At 41.1% G+C, this 21,008-nt stretch overlaps 1 protein-coding gene across 3 annotated transcripts; it reads left to right on the top strand.

Moving 5' to 3' along the window:
- Positions 1–4,654: 4,654 nt before the first annotated feature.
- Positions 4,655–20,780, top strand: LOC106591072 (globoside alpha-1,3-N-acetylgalactosaminyltransferase 1). 3 transcript variants are annotated; one of them, XM_045713224.1, is made up of 7 exons: positions 4,656–4,757; positions 5,597–5,635; positions 5,719–5,778; positions 14,433–14,486; positions 17,646–17,678; positions 18,167–18,301; positions 19,716–20,780. In XM_045713224.1, the coding sequence occupies exons 1-7, from the start codon at positions 4,690–4,692 to the stop codon at positions 20,404–20,406; spliced, it is 1,080 nt and encodes a 359-aa protein (XP_045569180.1). In that variant the 5' UTR covers positions 4,656–4,689; the 3' UTR covers positions 20,407–20,780. The 3 variants fall into 3 exon arrangements, with proteins under 3 accessions (XP_045569182.1, XP_045569181.1, XP_045569180.1); XM_045713226.1 differs by lacking the exon at positions 14,433–14,486 and having other exon boundaries at positions 4,655–4,757; XM_045713225.1 differs by lacking the exon at positions 17,646–17,678 and having other exon boundaries at positions 4,655–4,757.
- Positions 20,781–21,008: the final 228 nt, after the last annotated feature.

The raw sequence follows: 21,008 nt of genomic DNA, 5'->3' as shown, positions 1-21,008 counted from the left end.
GACCGATGTTTGCTGCTCCTCTTTCCTCTTGTATTTCAGCTAGCTATGGCCAGCCTGTCCAACTATGCTGTGCGTATGACACGTCTCAGCGCTCATATGTGATAAAGGAATTTATATGTTTAAAGAAAATGACTAAAGTATTCCACCCTGAAACCATATAACTGTTGTGTAAATGTATGTGAGACTGTTTCTGCTTGGAACAGATTAGCACGTTGTGAAAAAAAGTGCCCAAAGGTGGCAGGAACTAAAATATTTATTGATTATTATGTCCACGATAATACATTTAACCTGTTATGGCTAGGGGGCAGTATTTTCACGGCTGGATAAAAAACGTACCCGATTTAATCTGGTTACTACTCCTGCCCAGTAACTAGAATATGCATATAATTATTGGCTTTGGATAGAAAACACTCCAAAGTTTCTAAAACTGTTTGAATGGTGTCTGAGTATAACAGAACTCAAATGGCAGGTCAAAACCTGAGAGATTCCTTTACAGGAAGTGGCCTGTCTGACCATTTCTTGAACTTCTTTGCCATCTCTATCTTTTACAAAGGATCTCTGCTCTAACGTGACACTTCCTACGTCTTCCATGGGCGCTCAGAGCCCGGGAAAACCTGAATGTCGTCATCCCAGCCCCAACGCCGCTATTCGGATATAACGATGGATTATTTTGGACCAAACCAACATTTGTTATTGAAGTAGCAGTCCTGGGAGTGCATTCTGACGAAGACAACAAAAGGTAATCAAACTTTTATAATAGTAAATCTGATTTTGGTGAAGGCTAAACTTGCCGGGTGTCTAAATAGCTAGCCCGTGATGGCTGGGCTATGTACTTAGAATATTGCAAAATGTGCTTTCACCAAAAAGCTATTTTAAAATCGGACATATCGAGTGCATAGAGGAGTTCTGTATCTATAATTCTTAAAATAATTGTTATGCTTTTTGTGAACGTTTATCGTGAGTAATTTAGTAAATTGTTAGCAAATTCCCCGGAAGTTTGCGGGGGGTATGCTAGTTCTGAACGTCACATGCTAATGTAAAAAGCTGTTTTTTGATATAAATATGAACTTGATTGAACAAAACATGCATGTATTGTATAACATAATGTCCTAGGTGTGTCATCTGATGAAGATCATCAAAGGTTAGTGCTGCATTTAGCTGTCTTCTGGGTTTTTGTGACATTATATGCTAGCTTGAAAAATGGGTGTCTGATTATTTCTGGCTTGGTACTCTGCTGACATAATCTAATGTTTTGCTTTCGCTGTACAGCCTTTTTGAAATCGGACAGTGTGCTTAGATAAAGGAGAGTCTTGTCTTTAAAATGCTGTGAAATAGTCATATGTTTGAAAAATTGAAGTTTTTGTATTTTTGAGGAATTTGTAATTCGCGCCACGCCTATCATTGGATATTGGAGCAGGTGTTCCGCTAGCGGAACGTCTAGATGTAAGAGGTTAACATAACCCCAATGATAGGTTTCAGTCCGTGAATGTAGGACTTGTAAGATGTGTTGTTTTTGACTATGTCCCCCCCTGGTGTGCACTCAGAATGGTGTGTCGTAGGCTCAAAGGAGAGATGAGGAGATGCAGCCCTTGTACACTGAACAAAAATATAAACACAACATGTAAGGTGTTGGTTCCATGAGCTGAAATAAAAGATCCCAGAAATGTTCTATACGCACAAAAAGCTACCTCCGCCTTTGTGCAAGGAGGAGCAGGAGGAGCACTGCAAGAGCCCTGCAAAATGACCTCCAGCAGGCCACAAATGTGCACGTGTCTGCTCAAACGGTCAGAAACAGACTCCATGAGGGTGGTATGAGGGCCCGACGTCCACAGGTGGGGGTTGTGCTTACAGCCCAACACCGTGCAGGACGTTTGGCATTTGCCAGAGAACACCAAGATTGGCAAATTCGCCACTGGCGCCCTGTGCTCTTCACCGATGAAAGCAGGTTCACACTGAGCACGTGACAGATGTGACAGAGTCTGGAGACGCCGTGGAGAACTTTCTGCTGCCTGCAACATCCTCCAGCATGACCTGTTTGGCGGTGGGTCAGTCATGGTGTGGGGTGGCATTTTTTGGGGGGCCGCACAGCCCTCCATGTGCTCGCCAGAGGTAGCCTGACTGCCATTAGGTACCGAGATGAGATCCTCAGACCCCTTGTGAGACCATATGCTGGTGTGGTTGGCCCTGGGTTCCTCCTAATGCAAGACAATGCTAGACCTCATGTGGCTGGAGTGTGTCAGCAGTTCCTGCAAGAGGAAGGCATTGATGCTATGGACTGGCCCGCCCGTTCCCCAGACCAGAATCCAATTGAGCACATCTGGGACATCATGTCTCGCTCCATCCACCAACGCCACGTTGCACCACAGACTGTCCAGGAGTTGGCGGATGCTTTAGTCCAGGTCTGGGAGGAGATCCCTCAGGAGACCATCCGCCACCTCATCAGGAGCATGCCCAGGCGTTGTAGGGAGGTCATACAGGCACGTGGAGGCCACACACACTACTGAGCCTCATTTTGACTTGTTTTAAGGACATTACATCAAAGTTGGATCAGCCTGTAGTGTGGTTTTCCACTTTAATTTTGAGTGTGACTCCAAATCCAGACCTCCATGGGTTGATAAATTGGATTTCCATTGATTATTTTTGTGTGATTTTGTTGTCAGCACATTCAACTATGTAAAGAAAAAAGTATTTAATAAGATTATTTCATTCATTCAGATCTAGGATGTTATTTTAGTGTTCCCTTTATTTTTTTGAACAGTATACTTCCCAAATGCACTGTACTGCTCTGTTCTGTGCTAGCTCTGGTCCTGGGCAAAGCTAGCTAGGTTTGGCTCACACTAGCTCTGGTCCTGGGCATAGCTAGCTGGGTCTGGCTCACACTAGCTCTGGTCCTGTGCATCGCTATCTAGGTTTGGCTCACACTAGCTCTGGTCCTGGGCGTAGCTAGCTGGGTCTGGCTCGCACTAGCTCTGGTCCTGGGTGTAGCTAGCTAGGTCTGGCTCACACTAGCTCTAGTCTGCGCTATAAATTATAAGTTCATAAATGTGCATAAATCAGCATATATTACCTACCAACAATAATTGTAACTCTTGAACTGTTCAAGTTAGATACACTAAAACAACGTTCACAGGTTCAGGCTATCCTAACTTTAAATTCTTTAAAACTTGTATCAAACATAACTATATACATTACCAATCAAGTTTGGACACACCTACTCAAATCAAATCAAAACCTAGGAAGAAACCAAGAGAGGAACCAGGCTATGAGGGGTGGCCAGTCTTCTTCTGGCTGTATGAATGAATGTATACTCATTCAAGGGTTTTCCCTTGTCAAGAGTGAGCAAAGCTGTCATCAAGGCAAACTACTGGTGGCTAAGGTGGCTACTTTGAAGAATCTCAAATATAAAATCTATTTGTTTAATTACTACATGATTCCATATGTGTTATTTCATAGTTTTGATGTCTTCACTACTATTCTACAAAGAAGATAATAGTAAAAATAAAAATGTACCTGGAATGAGTAGGTCTGTCCAAATGGTTTGATTGGTACTGTATATGTGCATACATTTCCATGAAATAACTCACCAGCAGGAAGTCTTAAACTGTTCAAGCTAGAAACACCGAAACAGCTTTCATATGTTCCGGCTATTTTAACTTTTCATCTACCTACTTTTTCAACTATAGCCAGTCACCAGAATTACTACTGCAGACACTAATACTACTATAATGTTAATCTACCTACCTTTTCAACTATAACCAGTCACCAGCATTAATACTGCAGACACAAAACCAAACATACTTAAAACTGCTTCGCTTTAAATAGTTATTTAAAACATTTTAAAAACTTCTACCATTACCACGAAATACTTTTAGAGTTAAAGCAAGTCTCATAAATTGTACCTCATGTACATTTTACCATCTATTTACTATTATTATTATTATTACTGCTGTTGAACAAATGTCCAAAAGGTTTTTGTCTTTGAGAAGTTAGGAGGGATGTGATGTTCATGTTAAATGGGTGTCTGCCCCCTTTAAGAGCCCCTGAGACTGGGATAAGGGAGAGATGACCAGATAGAGATTCCTGTATTTGCAAACAAAGGACAGAATGTACATTTGATATCTGACTTTTTAACTTACAACAAATAACTTTAACTAGGACCTAAGTTCTCGCCAAGGATTTACTTACTGGTGAAAGAGTTATTTAATATTACACTTGTTGCCAATCCATGGGAGCATCTGCTAAATGACTACATTGTAATGTAAATTTAGTGCTATGTATATTATGTAGGTTATGTATTTGTTGTGTTGTTTCCTGTTTGGTCCCCGAGAAGAGTAGATCATTAGGAATCCTAATTAATGCTAAATATGAGGCCTTATTTGACCTTATTTGGTCATATTTGACCTTATTTGACTCTACTTTCTTATTTGGATGGATACTACATGTACAACTGGTTAGGGTTGGTTGGTAAAGGACTCTATTTTCAGGTTATTTCTGGTTTGGGTGTGGGTTACCGTGGTGATGTGTGTATATGTCCATGGAGGTACAGTTCAAAGGACTGAGGCTCCTCCTCCTCATTTGACTAGGCGTGCTGATTAGATCCACTAGTTTCATTTGAGATATCTTCATTTGATTGGACATTGCTTCTAGTGTAGCATAAGCTAAATATTTGCTGACACTATTGGAGGAACAATGCGTTTCAGTTCAAATGTAAAGCAGTTTGTTCTCCTTATCATTGTTGGAATCTTCTTGCTTCTGGGGTATGTGTTTTTCTATATTTTATGTAATTACTATGCATGTGCTATGTGTGTATGTAAATGGTGTTATTTTGGAACAGCTAAATCTGTACTAAATAAATTGAAGTTGAATTAAAGTGATGTTATAGTACAATTTCATGTCAACTAAGTGTACTGAGTAAAGTATACTGACCCACCTAAAAGTGTTTGTAATACCCACCTTATCTACCCACCTTAAACTGTACTTGAAAGATTTTATTTGAGTGTTCTCTATATACAGTCGGTGAATTTGTAGTGGCACTGAAAGATAATTGCAAATAGTAATGTTGCTAGCATATCCCATGTATACTAAAGGTGCACTTTATCTAGCTTTGGTGTACTATGTCAGTATACTTTTCATGGTTGTATTTTTATATACTATGCATGTATTTAATGTTACTTAAATGGTGTTACTTTGGGACACCTACATTTAAAGTAGAATTCAAGTAGTGTTTTTGTACTATTTCATGTCAACTAAGTGTACTTTGCGTGCTAATTTGTCCCACCTTAAAGTATACTTGCAATACCCACCTCATAGAGGATCTGAACCAGAAAAACAACTTCACTGGTTGAAATCATCCCGTGGCATCAATATTAGTCAAACATTGATTCAAGGGCCAAAGTTGACTACAAAGTGTAAATAGCATAATTCTGGTCTTAATAAAGATAGTATCTTCCAAAGATTTGCAATATTTAGGGAAAACTATGATGTTCCTAAATCCTTGCATAATGTCAGTCTCTGTAATAGCGTGTGGTTTCATAGCGTAGTGGGCTGAAATGTTTTCATGACAGACTTGAACTGATTCTCTCCTCTCTCCCCAAAGGTATATGGTCTTCAACCACTTCAATGAAAGGCAAAACATGTAAGCTTAAGTTTCTGTTAATTTATTACACCCTAATGAAGCTATAATGTGATATGGATTTTCTGATTGATTCTTATTCACAGGGTTTGGTTTGACACTTCCAAAATACATATCCCAGTTGATGAGGACCAGAGGAACACCAGGTTAGTTGATGTCTGTGCCTCGATCTAGGTTGGGCAAAATTAAAAATGTCGGTGTTCGCTTTAGCAATCTCACTAGTATAAAGACCTCCTCCATTCCTGCCATTATTGAAAGAGATTGTGATACCTCACATCTCAAAATTGGGTTACTTAATGTTAGATCCCTCACTTCCAAGGCAGTTATAGTCAATGAACTAATCACTGATCATAATCTTGATGTGATTGGCCTGACTGAAACATGGCTTAAGCCTGATGAATTTACTGTGTTAAATGAGGCCTCACCCCCTGGTTACACTAGTGACCATACCCCCCGTGCATCCGGCAAAGGCGGAGGTGTTGCTAACATTTACGATAGCAAATTTCAATTTACCAAAAAAAAAACAATGACGTTTTCATCTTTTGAGCTTCTAGTCATGAAATCTATGCAGCCTACTCACTCACTTTTTATAGCTACTGTTTACAGGCCTCCTGGGCCATATGCAGTGTTCCTCACTGAGTTCCCTGAATTCCTATCAGATCTTGTAGTCACAGCAGATAATATTCAAATTTTTGGTGACTTTAACATTCACATGGAAAAGTCCACAGACCCACTCCAAAAGGCTTTCGGAGCCATCATCGACTCAGTGGGTTTTGTCCAACATGTCTCTGGACCTACTCACTGCCACAGTCATACTCTGGACCTAGTTTTGTCCCATGGAATAAATGTTGTGGATCTTAATGTTTTTCCTCATAATCCTGGACTATCGGACCACCATTTTATTGCGTTTGCAATCGCAACAAATAATCTGCTCAGACCCCAACCAAGGAGCATTAAAAGTCATGCTATAAATTCTCAGACTGCCTACCCAAGGACGTCAGAGGACAAAAATCAGTTAACCACCTAACTGAGGAACTCAATTTAACCTTGCGCAATACCCTAGATGCAGTTGCACCCCTAAACTAAAAACATCTGTCATAAGAAACTAGCTCCCTGGTATACAGAAAATACACGAGCTCTGAAGCAAGCTTCCAGAAAATTGGAACGGAAATGGCGCCACACCAAACTGGAAGTCTTCCGACTAGCTTGGAAAGACAGTACCGTGCAGTATCGAAGAGCCCTCACTGCTGCTCGATCATCCTATTTTTCCAACTTAATTGAGGAAAATAAGAACAATCCGAAATTTCTTTTTGATACTGTCGCAAAGCTAACTAAAAAGCAGCCTTCGCAAATGGAGGATGGCTTTCACTTCAGCAGTAATACATTTATGAACTTCTTTGAGGAAAAGATCATGATCATTAGAAAGCAAATTACAGACTCCTCTTTAAATCTGGGTATTCCTCCAAAGCTCCATTGTCCTGAGTCTACACAACTCTGCCAGGACCTAGGATCAAGGGAGATACTAAAGTGTTTTAGTGCTATATCTCTTGACACAATGATGAAAATAATCATGGCCTCCAAACCCTCAAGCTGCATACTGGACCCAATTCCAACTAAACTACTGAAAAAGCTGCTTCCTGTGCTTGGCCCTCCTATGTTGAACATAATAAACGGCTCTCTATCCACCGGATGTGTACCAAGCTCACTAAAAGTGGCAGTAATAAAGCCTCTCTTGAAAAAGCCGAATCTTGATCCATAAATTATAAAAAACTATCGGCCTATATCGAATCTTCCATTCCTCTCAAATTTTTCTGAAAAAGCTGTTGCACAGCAACTCACTGCCTTCCTGAAGACAAACAATGTATACGAAACGCTTCAGTCTGGTTTTAGACCCCATCATAGCACTGAGACTGCACTTGTGAAGGTGGTAAATTACCTTTTAATGACGTCAGACCGAGGCTCTGCATCTGTCCTCGTGCTCCTAGATCTTAGTGCCGCTTTTGATACCATCGATCACCACATTCTTTTGGAGAGATTGGAAACCCAAATTGGTCTACATGGACAAGTTCTGGCCTGGTTTAGATCTTATCTGTCGGAAAGATATCAGTTTGTCTCTGTGAATGGTTTGTCCTCTGACAAATCAATTGTAAATTTCGGTGTTCCTCAAGGTTCCGTTTTAGGACCACTATTATTTTCACTATATATTTTACCTCTTGGGGATGTCATTCGAAAACATAATGTTAAATTTCACTGCTATGCGGACGACACACAGCTGTACATTTCAATGAAACATGGTGAAGCCCCAAAATTGCCCTCGCTAGAAGCCTGTGTTTCAGACATAAAGAAGTGGATGGCTGCAAACTTTCTACTTTTAAACTCGGACAAAACAGAGATGCTTGTTCTAGGTCCCAAGAAACAAAGAGATCTTCTGTTGAATCTGACAATTAATCTGGATGGTTGTACAGTCGTCTCAAATAAAACTGTGAAGGACCTCGGCGTTACTCTGGACCCTGATCTCTCTTTTGAAGAACATATCAAGACTGTTTCAAGGACAGCTTTTTTCCATCTACGTAACATTGCAAAAATCAGAAACTTTCTGTCCAAAAATGACACAGAAAAATGTATCCATGCTTTTGTTACTTCTAGGCTGGACTACTGCAATGCTCTACTTTCCGGCTACCCGGATAAAGCACTAAATAAACTTCAGTTAGTGCTAAATACGGCTGCTAGAATCCTGACTAGAACCAAAAAATTTGATCATATTACTCCAGTGCTAGCCTCCCTACACTGGCTTCCTGTTAAGGCAAGGGCTGATTTCAAGGTTTTACTGCTAACCTACAAAGCATTACATGGGCTTGCTCCTACCTATCTTTCCAATTTGGTCCTGCCGTACATACCTACACGTACGCTACGGTCACAAGACGCAGGCCTCCTAATTGTCCCTAGAATTTCTAAGCAAACGGCTGGAGGTAGGGCTTTCTCCTATAGAGCTCCATTTTTATGGAATGGTCTGCCTACCAATGTGAGAGACGCAGACTCAGTCTCAACCTTTAAGTCTTTACTGAAGACTTATCTCTTCAGTAGGTCCTATGATTAAGTATAGTCTGGCCCAGGAGTGTGAAGGTGAACGGAAAGGCTGGAGCAACGAACCGCCCTTGCTGTCTCTGCCTTGCCGGTTCCCCTCTTTCCACTGGGATTCTCTGCCTCTAACCCTTTTACAGGGGCTGAGTCACTGGCTTACTGGTGTTCTTCCATGCCGTCCATGGGAGGGGTGCGTCACTTGAGTGGGTGTAGTCACTGACGTGGTCTTCCTGTCTTGGGTTGTGCCATGGCGGAGATCGTTGTGGGCTATACTCGGCCTTGTCTTAGGACGGTAAGTTGGTGGTTGGAGACATCCCTCTAGTGGTGTGGGGGCTGTGCTTTGGCAAAGTGGGTGGGGTTATATCCTGCCTGTTTGGCCCTGTCCGGGGGTATCATCGGATGGGGCCACAGTGTCTTCTGATCCCTCCTGTCTCAGCCTCCAGTATTTATGCTGCAGTAGTTTATGTGTCGGGGGGCTAGGGTCAGTCTGTTACATCTGGAGTATTTCTCTTGTCTTATCCGGTGTCCTGAGTGAATTTAAATATGCTCTCTCTAATTCTATCTTTCTCTCTTTCTGTCTTTCTCTCAGAGGACCTGAGCCCTAGGACCATGCCTCAGGACTACCTGGTATGATGACTCCTTGCTGTCCCCAGTCCACCTGGCTGTGCTGCTGCTCCAGTTTCAACTGTTCTGCCTGCGGCTATGGAACCCTGACCCGTTCACCGGACGTGCTTGTTGCACCCTCGACAACTACTATGATTATTATTATTTGACCATGCTGGTCATTTATGAACATTTTAACGTCTTGACCATGTTCTGTTATAATATCCACCCTGCACAGCCAGAAGAGGACTGGCCACCCCTCATAGCCTGGTTCCTCTCTAGGTTTCTTCCTAGGTTTTTGGCCTTTCTAGGGAGTTTTTCCTAGGGAGTTTTTCCTAGCCACCGTGCTTCTTTCACATGCTTTGCTTGCTGTTTGGGGTTTTAGGCTGGGTTTCTGTACAGCACTTGGAGATATCAGCTGATGTACGAAGGGCTATATAAATAAATTTGATTTGATATAAACTGAGAAATTCTCGCAACAAGTCATGGTACTTGATACTTTTAATAAACACTCCTTTCTATTTCCTTAATGTTACCCGTTAGATCATTTTCAGAGATGACATCACTTCTATGGGCTAGGTGGGACGGTAGCGTCCCACTTGCGGGACACAGCCAGTGAAATATCAGGGCGGCAAATTGAAAAACAACAAAATGTAATAATTCAGCTTTCTCAAACATACGACTATTTTAAACCATTTTAAAGATACACGTCTCCTTGATGTAACCACATTGTCCGATTTCAAAAAGGCTTTACAGCGAAAGCAAAACATTAGATTATGTTAGGAGAGTACATAGACAAAAATAATCACAGCCATTTTCCAAGCAAGGACATGTGTCAATAAAACCCAAAACACAGTGAAATGAAGCACTAACCTTTGACGATCCTCATCAGATGACACTCCTAGGACATTATGTTACACAATACATGTATGTTTTGTTCCATAAAGTTCATATTTATATAAAAAAACAGCATTTTGCATTGGCGCGTGACATTCAGAAAATATTTTGCCTCCAATACTGCCTGTGAATCAGCACAGCAATTTACAAAAATTCTTATCATAAACGTTGATAAAATATTAAACTGTTATTCAAAGAATTATAGATGAACATCTCCTTTATGCAACCGCTGTGACAGATTTCAAAAAGGCTTCACGGGGAAAGCACACTTTGCAATAATCTGAGTACTGCGCTCAGAAAAATACACCAGGCTATACAGATACCCGCCATTTTGGAGTCATTTAAAATCATAAATAGCATTAGAAATATTCACTTACCTTTGATCTTCATCAGAAGGCACTTCCAGGAATCCCAGGTCCACAATAAATGTTGTTTTGTTCGATAAAGTCCATAATTTATGTCCAAATAACTCCTTGTTGTTTGTGCGTTCAGTAAGCTATTCCAAATGTAGGAAGCGCACCGAAAATTTCACGACAAAAAGTTATATTTACGTTCGTTGAAACATGTCAAACGTTGTAAAACATCAATCTTTAGGGCCTTTTTAACCTGTTAGGGCTAGGGGGCAGTATTGACACGGCTGGATAAAAAAACTTACCCGATTTAATCTGGTTACTACTCCTGCCCAGTAACTAGAATATGCATATAATTATTGGCTTTGGATAGAAAACACTCCAAAGTTTCTAAAACTGTTTGAATGGTGTCTGTGAGTATAACAGAACTCAAATGGCAGGTCAAAACCTGAGAGATTCCTTCACAGGAAGTGGCCTGTCTGACCATTTATTGTCTTTCTTTGACATCTCATTCCATTACAAAGGATCTCTGCGGTAACGTGACACTTCCCACGGCTCCAATAGGCTCTCAGAGCCCGGGAAAAACCTGAATGTCGTCATTCCAGCCCCAGGCTGAAACACATTATCGCCTTTCTCAAGTGGCCGATCAAGGGACTGTGGGCTTAGGCGCGTGCACTGGCCGCCCCGTCTTTGTGTTTTTTCCTCTGTTTGCCGAAAAGGAGATTCCCGGTCGGAATATTATCGCTTTTTACGAGATAAATTGCATAAAAATTGATTTTAAACAGCGGTTGACATGCTTCGAAGTACGGTAATGGAATATTTATAATTTTTTTGTCACGAAATGCGCCATGCGCACGACCCTGATTTACCATTTCGGATAGTTTCTGGAACGCACGAACAAAACGCCGCTATTCGGATATAACGATGGATTATTTTGGACCAAACCAACATTTGCTATTGAAGTAGAAGTCCTGGGAGTGCATTCTGACGAAGACAACAAAAGGTAATCAAACTTTTGTAATAGTAAATCTGATTTTGGTGAAGGCTAAACTTACCGGGTGTCTAAATAGCTAGCCCGTGATGGCTGGGCTATGTACTTAGAATATTGCAAAATGTGCTTTCACCAAAAAGCTATTTCAAAATCGGACATATCGAGTGCATAGAGGAGTTCTGTATCTATAATACTTAAAATAATTGTTATGCTTTTTGTGAACGTTTATCGTGAGTAATTTAGTAAATTGTTAGTAAATTCCCCGGAAGTTTGCGGGGGGTATGCTAGTTCTGAACGTCACATGCTAATGTAAAAAGCTGTTTTTTGATATAAATATGAACTTGATTGAACAAAACATGCATGTATTGTATAACATAATGTCCTAGGGTTGTCATCTGATGAAGATCATCAAAGGTTAGTGCTGCATTTAGCTGTCTTCTGGGTTTTTGTGACATTAAATGCTTGCTTGAAAAATGGGTGTCTGATTATTTCTGGCTGGGTACTCTGCTGACATAATCTAATGTTTTGCTTTCGTTGTAAAGCCTTTTTGAAATCGGACAGTGTGGTTAGATTAAAGAGAGTCTTGTCTTTAAAATGCTGTAAAATAGTCATATGTTTGAGAAATTGAAGTAATAGGATTTTTAAGGTATTTGAAAATCTCACACTGGCTGTTACGTAGGTGGGACGATTACGTCCCGCCTAGCCCATAGAGGTTAACTTAGAACTTCAATAATATTCCAACCGGACGATTCCAGTGTCTTGAAAAACGTTTTGGAACACAGCTACCTCCTCACGTGAATGAGCGTAATTGTGGCCTGTCATTCTCTCGGTCATCAGACTCCAGGAGGTCTTGATCGCTCTCTGTTGACTGCAAAAGCCTGAAACACGTTCTAAAGACTGTTGACATCTAGTGGAAGCCTTAGGAAGTGCAAACTGAACCCTAAGTCACTGTATACTGAATAGGCCCAGTCTTGAAAAACTACAATCCACTTCCTGGTTGGATTTTTTTTCAGGTTTTTGCCTGCCATATGAGTTCTGTTATACTCACAGACACCATTCAAACAGTATAAGAAACTTCAGAGTGTTTTCTATCCAAATCTACTAATAATATGCATATTCTAGTCTCTGAGCCAGAGTAGTAACCTGTTTAAATTGGGTACGTTTTTCATCCGGCCGTGAAAATACTGCCCCCTAGCCCAGACAGGATAACAGAGATGTACTGTACACAGTTACTAATGGTGAGCACCAATAAGGATGTGAACAAGTCACATTGTGATATTGGTTCATAGTTGCTGTTACCCTACACTATTATGAAAGAGAGCATACATGACTGTTCCTGGAGGAACAAAACCATCTCATAGGCCTTCAACGTAGCATACTTAACGGCCTGCTGATGGGCCATCAACAAGCTTCCCATTGCTTTCAAACTGGTTCAGAGGTTCAACTGGATAAAACCAACAAATTATAGTCCCACTAAGAGCAAACCAACAACCATTAGCTTTGGTTCCAACAAACCCAGACCCATCAGAAAATCCCAACCCCATGACCCAACTAGCAATTTGGATCAGTCTGTTGTTATCACAATGGCATGCATAAAAAAGGGGCATTTTCTTACAGTTTGTTTGCTATAGTGAAATCAAGGTTTGATTATTTGTTCCATAGTATTTTTTCCATTTGTTTTGGTTGTTTTCACTTTGTGAAAAAATGGTTTAACAAACTACAATACTTAATCAAAACCATATGTGTGTATCGGACGTCACACTACTTGCTTAGTGAGTACCAGTTCTTCCTGACTTGGCTCACACTTGGAGCCTGTTGGACGTACTACCAAATTCTTTAAAACAACATTGGAGGCGGCTTATGTTAGAGAAATGAACATTCAATTCTCTGGCAGTAGCTCTGGTGGAGTCAGCATGCCAATTGCACACTCCCTCAAAACATGAGACATCTGTAGCATTGTGTTGTGTGACAAAACTACACATTTTAGAGTGGCCTTTTATTGTCCCCAGCAGAAGGTGCACCTGTGTAATGATCTTTAATCAGCTTCTTGATATGACACACCTGTCAGGTGGATGGATATCTTGGCAAATGAGAAATGCTCACCAACAGGGATGTAAACACATTTTTACACAACATTTGAGAGAAATAACATTTCTGAGATGTTTTATTTCAGCTCATGAAACATGGGACCAACACTTTACATGCTGCGTTTACTCACTGAGTGTACAAAACATTAAGGACACTGTCTTTCCATGACATAAACTGACAGGTGAATCCAGGTGAAAGCTATGATCCCTTACTGATGTCACTTACTACATCCACTTCAATCAGTGTAGATGAAAGGGAGGAGACAGGTTAAAGAAGGATTTATGACTCGAGAGAATTGAGACATGGATTGCATATGTGTGCCATTCAAAGGGTGAATGGAAAAAACAAAAGATTTAAGTGTCTTTGAACGGGGTTTGGTAGTAGGTGAGAGGCTCACCGGTTTGTGTCAAGAATTGCAACGTTGCTGGGTTTTTCATGCTCAACAGTTTCCAATGTGTATTAAGGTTAAACCATCATGTATTGGTTCTCTCATTGTGTCTGTGAGTAGGCTATCCATGAACTATCCATTAACAATTATGTTTGTTGAAATAAAGTTATGCCGACAGAAAATTCCCAGTTGTCCTAATGGGAAATCAGCATGCAGTTGTCTGGACTTCATAAAATCGATATGACATTGATATCAGTTTGAAAAAAATGCAACTGACATCGATATAGAGTTTCCATATCGGTGCCCATCACTAAGAGCTACACAGATACTGTATGTGTATTATGTATACTGTACAGCCATAGCTGTCATTAATCATTGTACTATGTCTTTCTACTCATACAGCCTGAGTAAGCCCATATTCAGGAGCAGAGTACAGAACATCGTCTCTCCAGAAAGGTGTGTATCAGTATTTTACTGTCCCATCATTCACCATTTGGCTGGCAACCCAAACTCCATGCTCCTGGCCAAACTCTACGCCACGCCCATGGGCGTTAGTTTCTTCACCGCAATGAATCTGGCTCTGAGTACATCAGCAACAATTTCTAGAACAAAACAATTAGTGGAATTTTAATGTAGTTTTTTTTATCCACATGGATGAAAATCTCTTGCACATTTAACTGCCAACCCAGACCCAACCCCTTCCCCTCCCCAAACACAAGGACACAGACAAACAGTTAAATATTCCACCAGACCAGCCATCAAACCGCAGACTCCAATCTCAAGCAGACAAAATCCATTTATCAACAGACAACATGCAAAAAAACCTCTAGATCACTGCTATTCTACACACAGAGACACATACAAAGCTCTTCCTCACCTTGCATTTGGCAAATTTGGCCATAACACCATCCTCTTAATTTCTGTTTATAAGCAAAAACTCAAACAGGATGTACCAGCGATACGGAAGTTGTCCATAGCAAACAGTAAGTTTCAGGACTGTTTTGCACTGATTGGATTATGCATCGACAACGTCGTCCCCACAGTGACCGTACGTACATATCCTAAACAACAGTCATGGATTAAAGGCAACATCTGCAGTAAGCTAAAGGCTAGAGCTACTGCTTTCAAAGAGTGGGACACTAATCCGTAAATCTCACAAAGCCCTCAGACGAACCATCAAACAGGCAAAGCATCAATACAGGATTAAGATTGAATCGTACTACACCGGCTCTGTTGCTCGTCAGATGTGTCAGGGCTTGGAAACTATTACGGATTACAAAGGGAAACCCAGACGCAAGCTGCACCAGTGACGCGAGCCTAACAACCAAGCTAAATGCCTTCTATGCTCGCTTCGAGGCAAGCAACACTGAACCATGAATGAGAGCACCAGCTGTTACGGACAACTGTGTGATTACACTCTCCATAGCCAATGTGAGTAAGACCTTTAAACAGGTTAACATTCACAAGGCTGCAGGACCGGGATGGATAACCACGACATGTACTCAGAGCATGCGCTGACCAGCTGGCAAGTATCTTCACTGACATTTTCAACCTCTCCATATTTATGTGTTCCCTGATGTGGAAGAGCCTGGAGGTCACTGTTAAGATCCTCTTTTTCCACAATGACTTTGACTTTGACTTTGGTTGCCATTTACTTCAAATTCCTTTTTCATGTTACACTTCGTCAATCTTGGAAAGATACATACATTTTGTGGCGACAGGTAGTGGTTAGAGCGTTGGGCCAGTAACCGAAAATGTTGCTAGATCTAATCCCTGAGCTGACAATGTAAAGTTTAGTCATTCTGCCCCTGAACAAGGCAGTTCCTAGGCTGTTCCTAGGCTGTTATTGTAAATAACAATTTGTTCTTAACTGACTTGCCCAGTTAAATAAAGGTTAAATAAAAAAAATAAAAAAATTGTCTTATGTGACATTAGATAGTGTGACAGCCATTTGCTCTGATCTGTCTATTCTGTCGAGATACATAATACAAATGTTGAGTTACGTAGAGTACCAGTTTGGACACACCTACTCATTCCAGGATTTTTCTTTATTTTTACTATTTTCTACATTGTAGAATAATAGTGAAGACATCACAACTATGAAATAACACATATGGAATCAGTTAAGAACAAATGATTATTTACAAGGACATCCTACTCCTTCTTCCCCGTCAGGGAATTGAACCCCGGTCTCCTGTCCGCACTACACAGGGTTTCTTTAGCTAAATAGCCCAGTACTGTACTGCCGACCGTCACGTTGTACAGCGCCACATTTTCCGTTCCATCCTAACAGAAACCCAGAGGTTTTTTCATTTTTCATGGAATAGAAAACACCGTAATATTAATCAAATGAATTACTAATTCAAAAGTTACCAACCCCATGTCAGTCCTCCACAAACATTTCATCGTTTAATCGTCAAATGATTATAAATGACGTGGCACACGCCGTAGTGTAGACTTTTTGTCTTCCACCAAAACCAATACCAAACCAATCAGGTGGTTGTTTTCGAAGCTTTGGACGTCATTGAACACATGTTTACGATAAAGCGATACAAGCATCGGCACACTGCTTCAAAATAAACTGCTTAGCGATTTCGATGCAGGTGTAACGGTCGTCGTATGAAACGGACCAAGGCGCAGTGGGTTGAGTGCTCATGTTAACTTTACAAACCTCAATCACTCTAACTTAAAGGGTCTTAACGTAACTAAATCTCACAGCCTCTGGAGAACACACCACTACCTAATTACCAACCCCCCAAATCAGTTCTCCACAAACCTCATGTTTACATCCAAGGGTGAAACCACGTGGATTAAAAAACTACACGGAAATTATACAAATGTTATTATCGCAACCACCCTTATACATTTTTTTTAAAAGCAACCTAGATTAGACTGGGTTGACTGGAACGAACTACAAAAATCTCTGAAACTGGAAACACTTATCTCCCTCACTGGCTTTAAGCACCAGCTGTCAGAGCAGCTCACAGATCACTGAACCTGTACATAGCCCATCTATAATTTAGCCCAAACAACTACCCCTTCCCCTACTGTAATTATTTATTTTATTTATTTTATTTTGCTCCTTTGCACCCAATTATTTATATTTCTACTTTGCACTTTCTTCTACTACAAATCTACCATTCCAGTGTTTTACTTGCTATATTGTATTTACTTTGCCACCATGGCCTTTTTTGCCTTTACCTCCCTTATCTCACCTCATTTTCTCACATTGTATATAGACTTATTTTCCTACTGTATTATTGACTGTATGTTTGTTTTACTCCATGTGTAACTCTGTGTTGTTGTATGTTGTCGAACTGCTTTGCTTTATCTTGGCCAGGTCGCAATTGTAAATGAGAACTTGTTCTCAACTTGCCTACCTGGTTAAATAAAGGTGAAACAAAATAAAATAAAAAAAATGAACTACTATCCTATTATAGCATTTTTTAATGAATTATTATCCAAAGAAAGAATAAAAAGGTTCTCCACAGCCCAAAAAAGGTTTCCCTTACAGTGAAGTTAAAACCCCTTTTTGGTACTAGCACCTTTTTTTGAGAGAGCAATAACATCAGCCCATATCTTCATTAACTACTGAATTACGTTTTGTTCTCCAAGGCTATTGTACAAGCAGCCCAGTGTCTTGGTGGGGTGAGTAGTGTTGTTACCTTATGTTAGTTACTTATCATTGTTAACTTCCACATCAGCGTGTAGCCTAGTATACCACACATCTTTTCAAGGACCTTTATTTGCAAAACTATTGAGATCATAATCAGTACAACACATTCCAGCTTGATCTGTATATCTGTAAACATTGAGATCATAATCAGTACAACACATTCCAGCTTGATCTGAATATCTGTAAACATTGAGATCATAATCAGTACAACACATTCCAGCTTGATCTGTATATCTGTAAACATTGAGATCATAATCAGTACAACACAGTCAGGCTTGATCTGTATATCTGTAAACATTGAGATCATAATCAGTACAACACAGTCAGGCTTGATCTGAATATCTGTAAACATTGAGATCATAATCAGAACCACACAGTCAGGTTTGATCTGTATATCTGTAAACATTGAGATCATAATCAGTACCACACAGTCAGGCTTGATCTTGTTCTGTTTCTTTAGTCGTACTGATGTGGTGGCAGTCACCCCATGGTTGGCACCCATCGTCTGGGAAGGAACCTTTGACCCTGACCTCGTTGACATAATCTACAAGTCCATGAACCTCACCATAGCAACCACAGTGTTTGCCGTTGGAAAGTGAGTAGCCTACAACTTTTCCCAAATATTCAAAAGGGAAGTTAAACTATCATTATTTTTACAACATTGAAACTACACTGAGTGTACAAACATTATGAACACGTGCTTTCTCCATAACAGATTGACTAGGTGATCCAGGTGAAAGCTATGATCCCTTATTGATGTCACTTGTTAAATCCACTTCAATCAGTGTAGACGAAGGGGAGGAGACAGGTTAAAGAAGGATTGTTAAGCCTCGACACAATTGAGACATGGATTGTGTATGTGTGCCATTCCGATGGTGAATGGGCAAGACAACAAAAAACCACTCAGTGTATGAGGACCTAACCAGCTAATGTCACATGGCAGGTAATACAATATCATGATGTCATGATTCACAGCTTGGCTAAGATTTGAATAACTGTACTTTGTTTATTTCCTGGTAGACTGTAATTTCTGTTCAGAAACGGTTAAGTAGGTCCTATACAGTCCTATGAGAATGACCATACAGTTACAGAGGGTTTCTGGCATCAGAATCGCAGGAGCCTGATACTGCCATTGTGCACTTGAGCAAGGCACCTTAAACCCTTATGTTATGTACAGGTAACTGACAAAATAGTGGAAAACACTAGTAAATGAGGGATACAAAGTATATTGAATGTAGGTGCTTCCACACAGGTGTGGTTTCTGAGTTAATTAAGCAATGAACATCCCATTATGCTAACGGTCATGTATAAAAAGGCTGGGCTGACCATTATTTCAGTCATTCTTTTTGCTACCATGGCTATGCCCCCAGATCAACAATTTACAGGGCACAAGTGGTCATCTAATGGTTTGATGAGCATGAAAACGATGTAAACCATATGCCAGTCACCAGATCTCAATCCAAATGAGCCTGAGATAGTGTTTCCACCACCATCAACAAAACACCAAATTATCCCTCCGATAGAGTTTCAGACACTTGTAGAATCTTTGCCAAGGTGCATTAGAGCTGTTCTGGTGGCTGTTGGTGGCTGGTGGTGGCCCCAGGTGGCTGGTGGTGGCCCCAGGTGGCTGGTGGTGGCGGCCCCAGGTGGCTGGTTGTGGCGGCCCAATGTGGCTGGTTGTGGCCAAAGGTGGCTGGTGGTGGCCAAAGGTGGCTCGTGGTGGCCCAAGGTTGCTGGTGGTGGCCCAAGGTTGCTGGTGGTGGTGGCCCAAGGTGGCTGGTGGTGGTCAAAGGTGGCTGGTGGTGGCCAAAGGTGGCTCGTGGTGGCCCAAGGTTGCTGGTGGGGCCCAAGGTGGCTGGTGGTGGTGGCCCAAGGTTGCTCGTGGTGGCCCAAGGTGGCTCGTGGTGGCCCAAGGCTGCTGGTGGTGGCCCAACTCTCTTATTAAGTACCCTTTATGTTGATGTTTCCTATATTTTGTCAGTTACCTGTGTGTCTTTAAATTCTGACAGATACGTCCGCTTTCTCCAAGATTTCCTGGAGACAGCAGAGAAGCACTTCATGGTCGACTTCAACGTGCGCTACTACGTTTTCACTGATCGTCCCGATGATGTTCCATCAGTGAACCTGTCCCAGGGGAGACATTTGAGTGTGATCCAGGTCCCAGGTTCAAACCGCTGGCAGGAGATATCAGCCCGGAGGATGGAGATCATCCAGACAGCCATCGAACGTCAGATCAGCAGGGAGGCCGACTACATCTTCTGTCTGGACGTGGACAGCAAGTTCCACGCTCGCTGGGGGGCCGAGTCTCTGGGCAGGCTGGTTGCTGTGATTCACCCATGGTTTTACCAGCAGACCCGTGACCACTTCACATCCGAACGGCGCCCAGCCTCGACAGCCTACATCCCCATGGATGAGGGAGACTACTACTACGCCGGGGCTGTGTTCGGAGGGTCCGTGGAGGATGTGTACACACTAACAAAGGTATGTCGGAACCAGCTTGAAGAGGACGCGAGGAATTCCATCGAGGCTGCCTGGCAGGAGGAGAGTCACCTCAACAGGTACCTGCTTTACAACAAGCCCAGCAAGCTGTTGTCTCCAGAGTACCAGTGGGATGACAAGAAGACCAAAACCAATGAGGTCAAAGTCATTCGCTTCTCTTCCATCGTTAAAAACTATGCTGAAATTCGTCCCAATGAATAGGACTTGGAAGTGGATATTCGACCGGCAGAAGAAAAACGTAATTTAGGCATAGTGCTTGAAATTAATTGATTATGGTTAATGTTAGGTTAAGGTTAAGTTCAGGTATAGTTTCACTGAGGTTTGGGTTAAGGTTAGGGAAAGGCATAAAAGGTGACATTGGGTATCTGTACAGCTGCCTGGCGCCACTCATTTTCTGCCATAAAACTATTATTTTAAATTGTATCAGTTAGTTTGTTGTAGTTTTGGGATAAAAACGTTCTTCCCTTATAAGAAAATATTTGTTTTTTCATTACCTTTTTCATCCTGTATTCTGTAGCCTATCTACTGTGTATGTTGATTACTGGGAACAATCTCAATAAATATATATATTTTTAAAAATATTACGATTGTGTATTTTTCTTGAAATAAATATTTAACCACTTTCAGAATGTTTGTGTATTTCCCTACATGTTATATTTTCTATCACCTAACTAAAAACAACTTTTCCCCTTTGACAAGGATATGAGGTGTATGATTAAAACCTCTTAAGGATCCGCCCCTTTTTAAATTTTAGCCTAAAATGAAGCAAGGATATGCATACTCTTGGTACCATTTGAAAGGAA

The sequence above is a fragment of the Salmo salar genome, unplaced genomic scaffold (assembly GCF_905237065.1).
Source record: "Salmo salar unplaced genomic scaffold, Ssal_v3.1, whole genome shotgun sequence".
Classification (NCBI taxonomy): Eukaryota; Metazoa; Chordata; class Actinopteri; order Salmoniformes; family Salmonidae; genus Salmo; species Salmo salar.
This window is presented reverse-complemented; position numbering and strand designations above follow the sequence as displayed.

Coding starts and splice junctions, on each gene's coding strand:
- LOC106591072 (XM_045713224.1), top strand. CDS start 4,690: ATGCGTTTCAGTTCAAATGTAAAGCAGTTTGTTCTCCTTATCATTGTT. Junction 4,758..5,596: donor GGAATCTTCTTGCTTCTGGG/GTATGTGTTTTT, acceptor CTCTCCCCAAAG/GTATATGGTCTTCAACCACT. Junction 14,487..17,645: donor AACATCGTCTCTCCAGAAAG/GTGTGTATCAGT, acceptor TTGTTCTCCAAG/GCTATTGTACAAGCAGCCCA.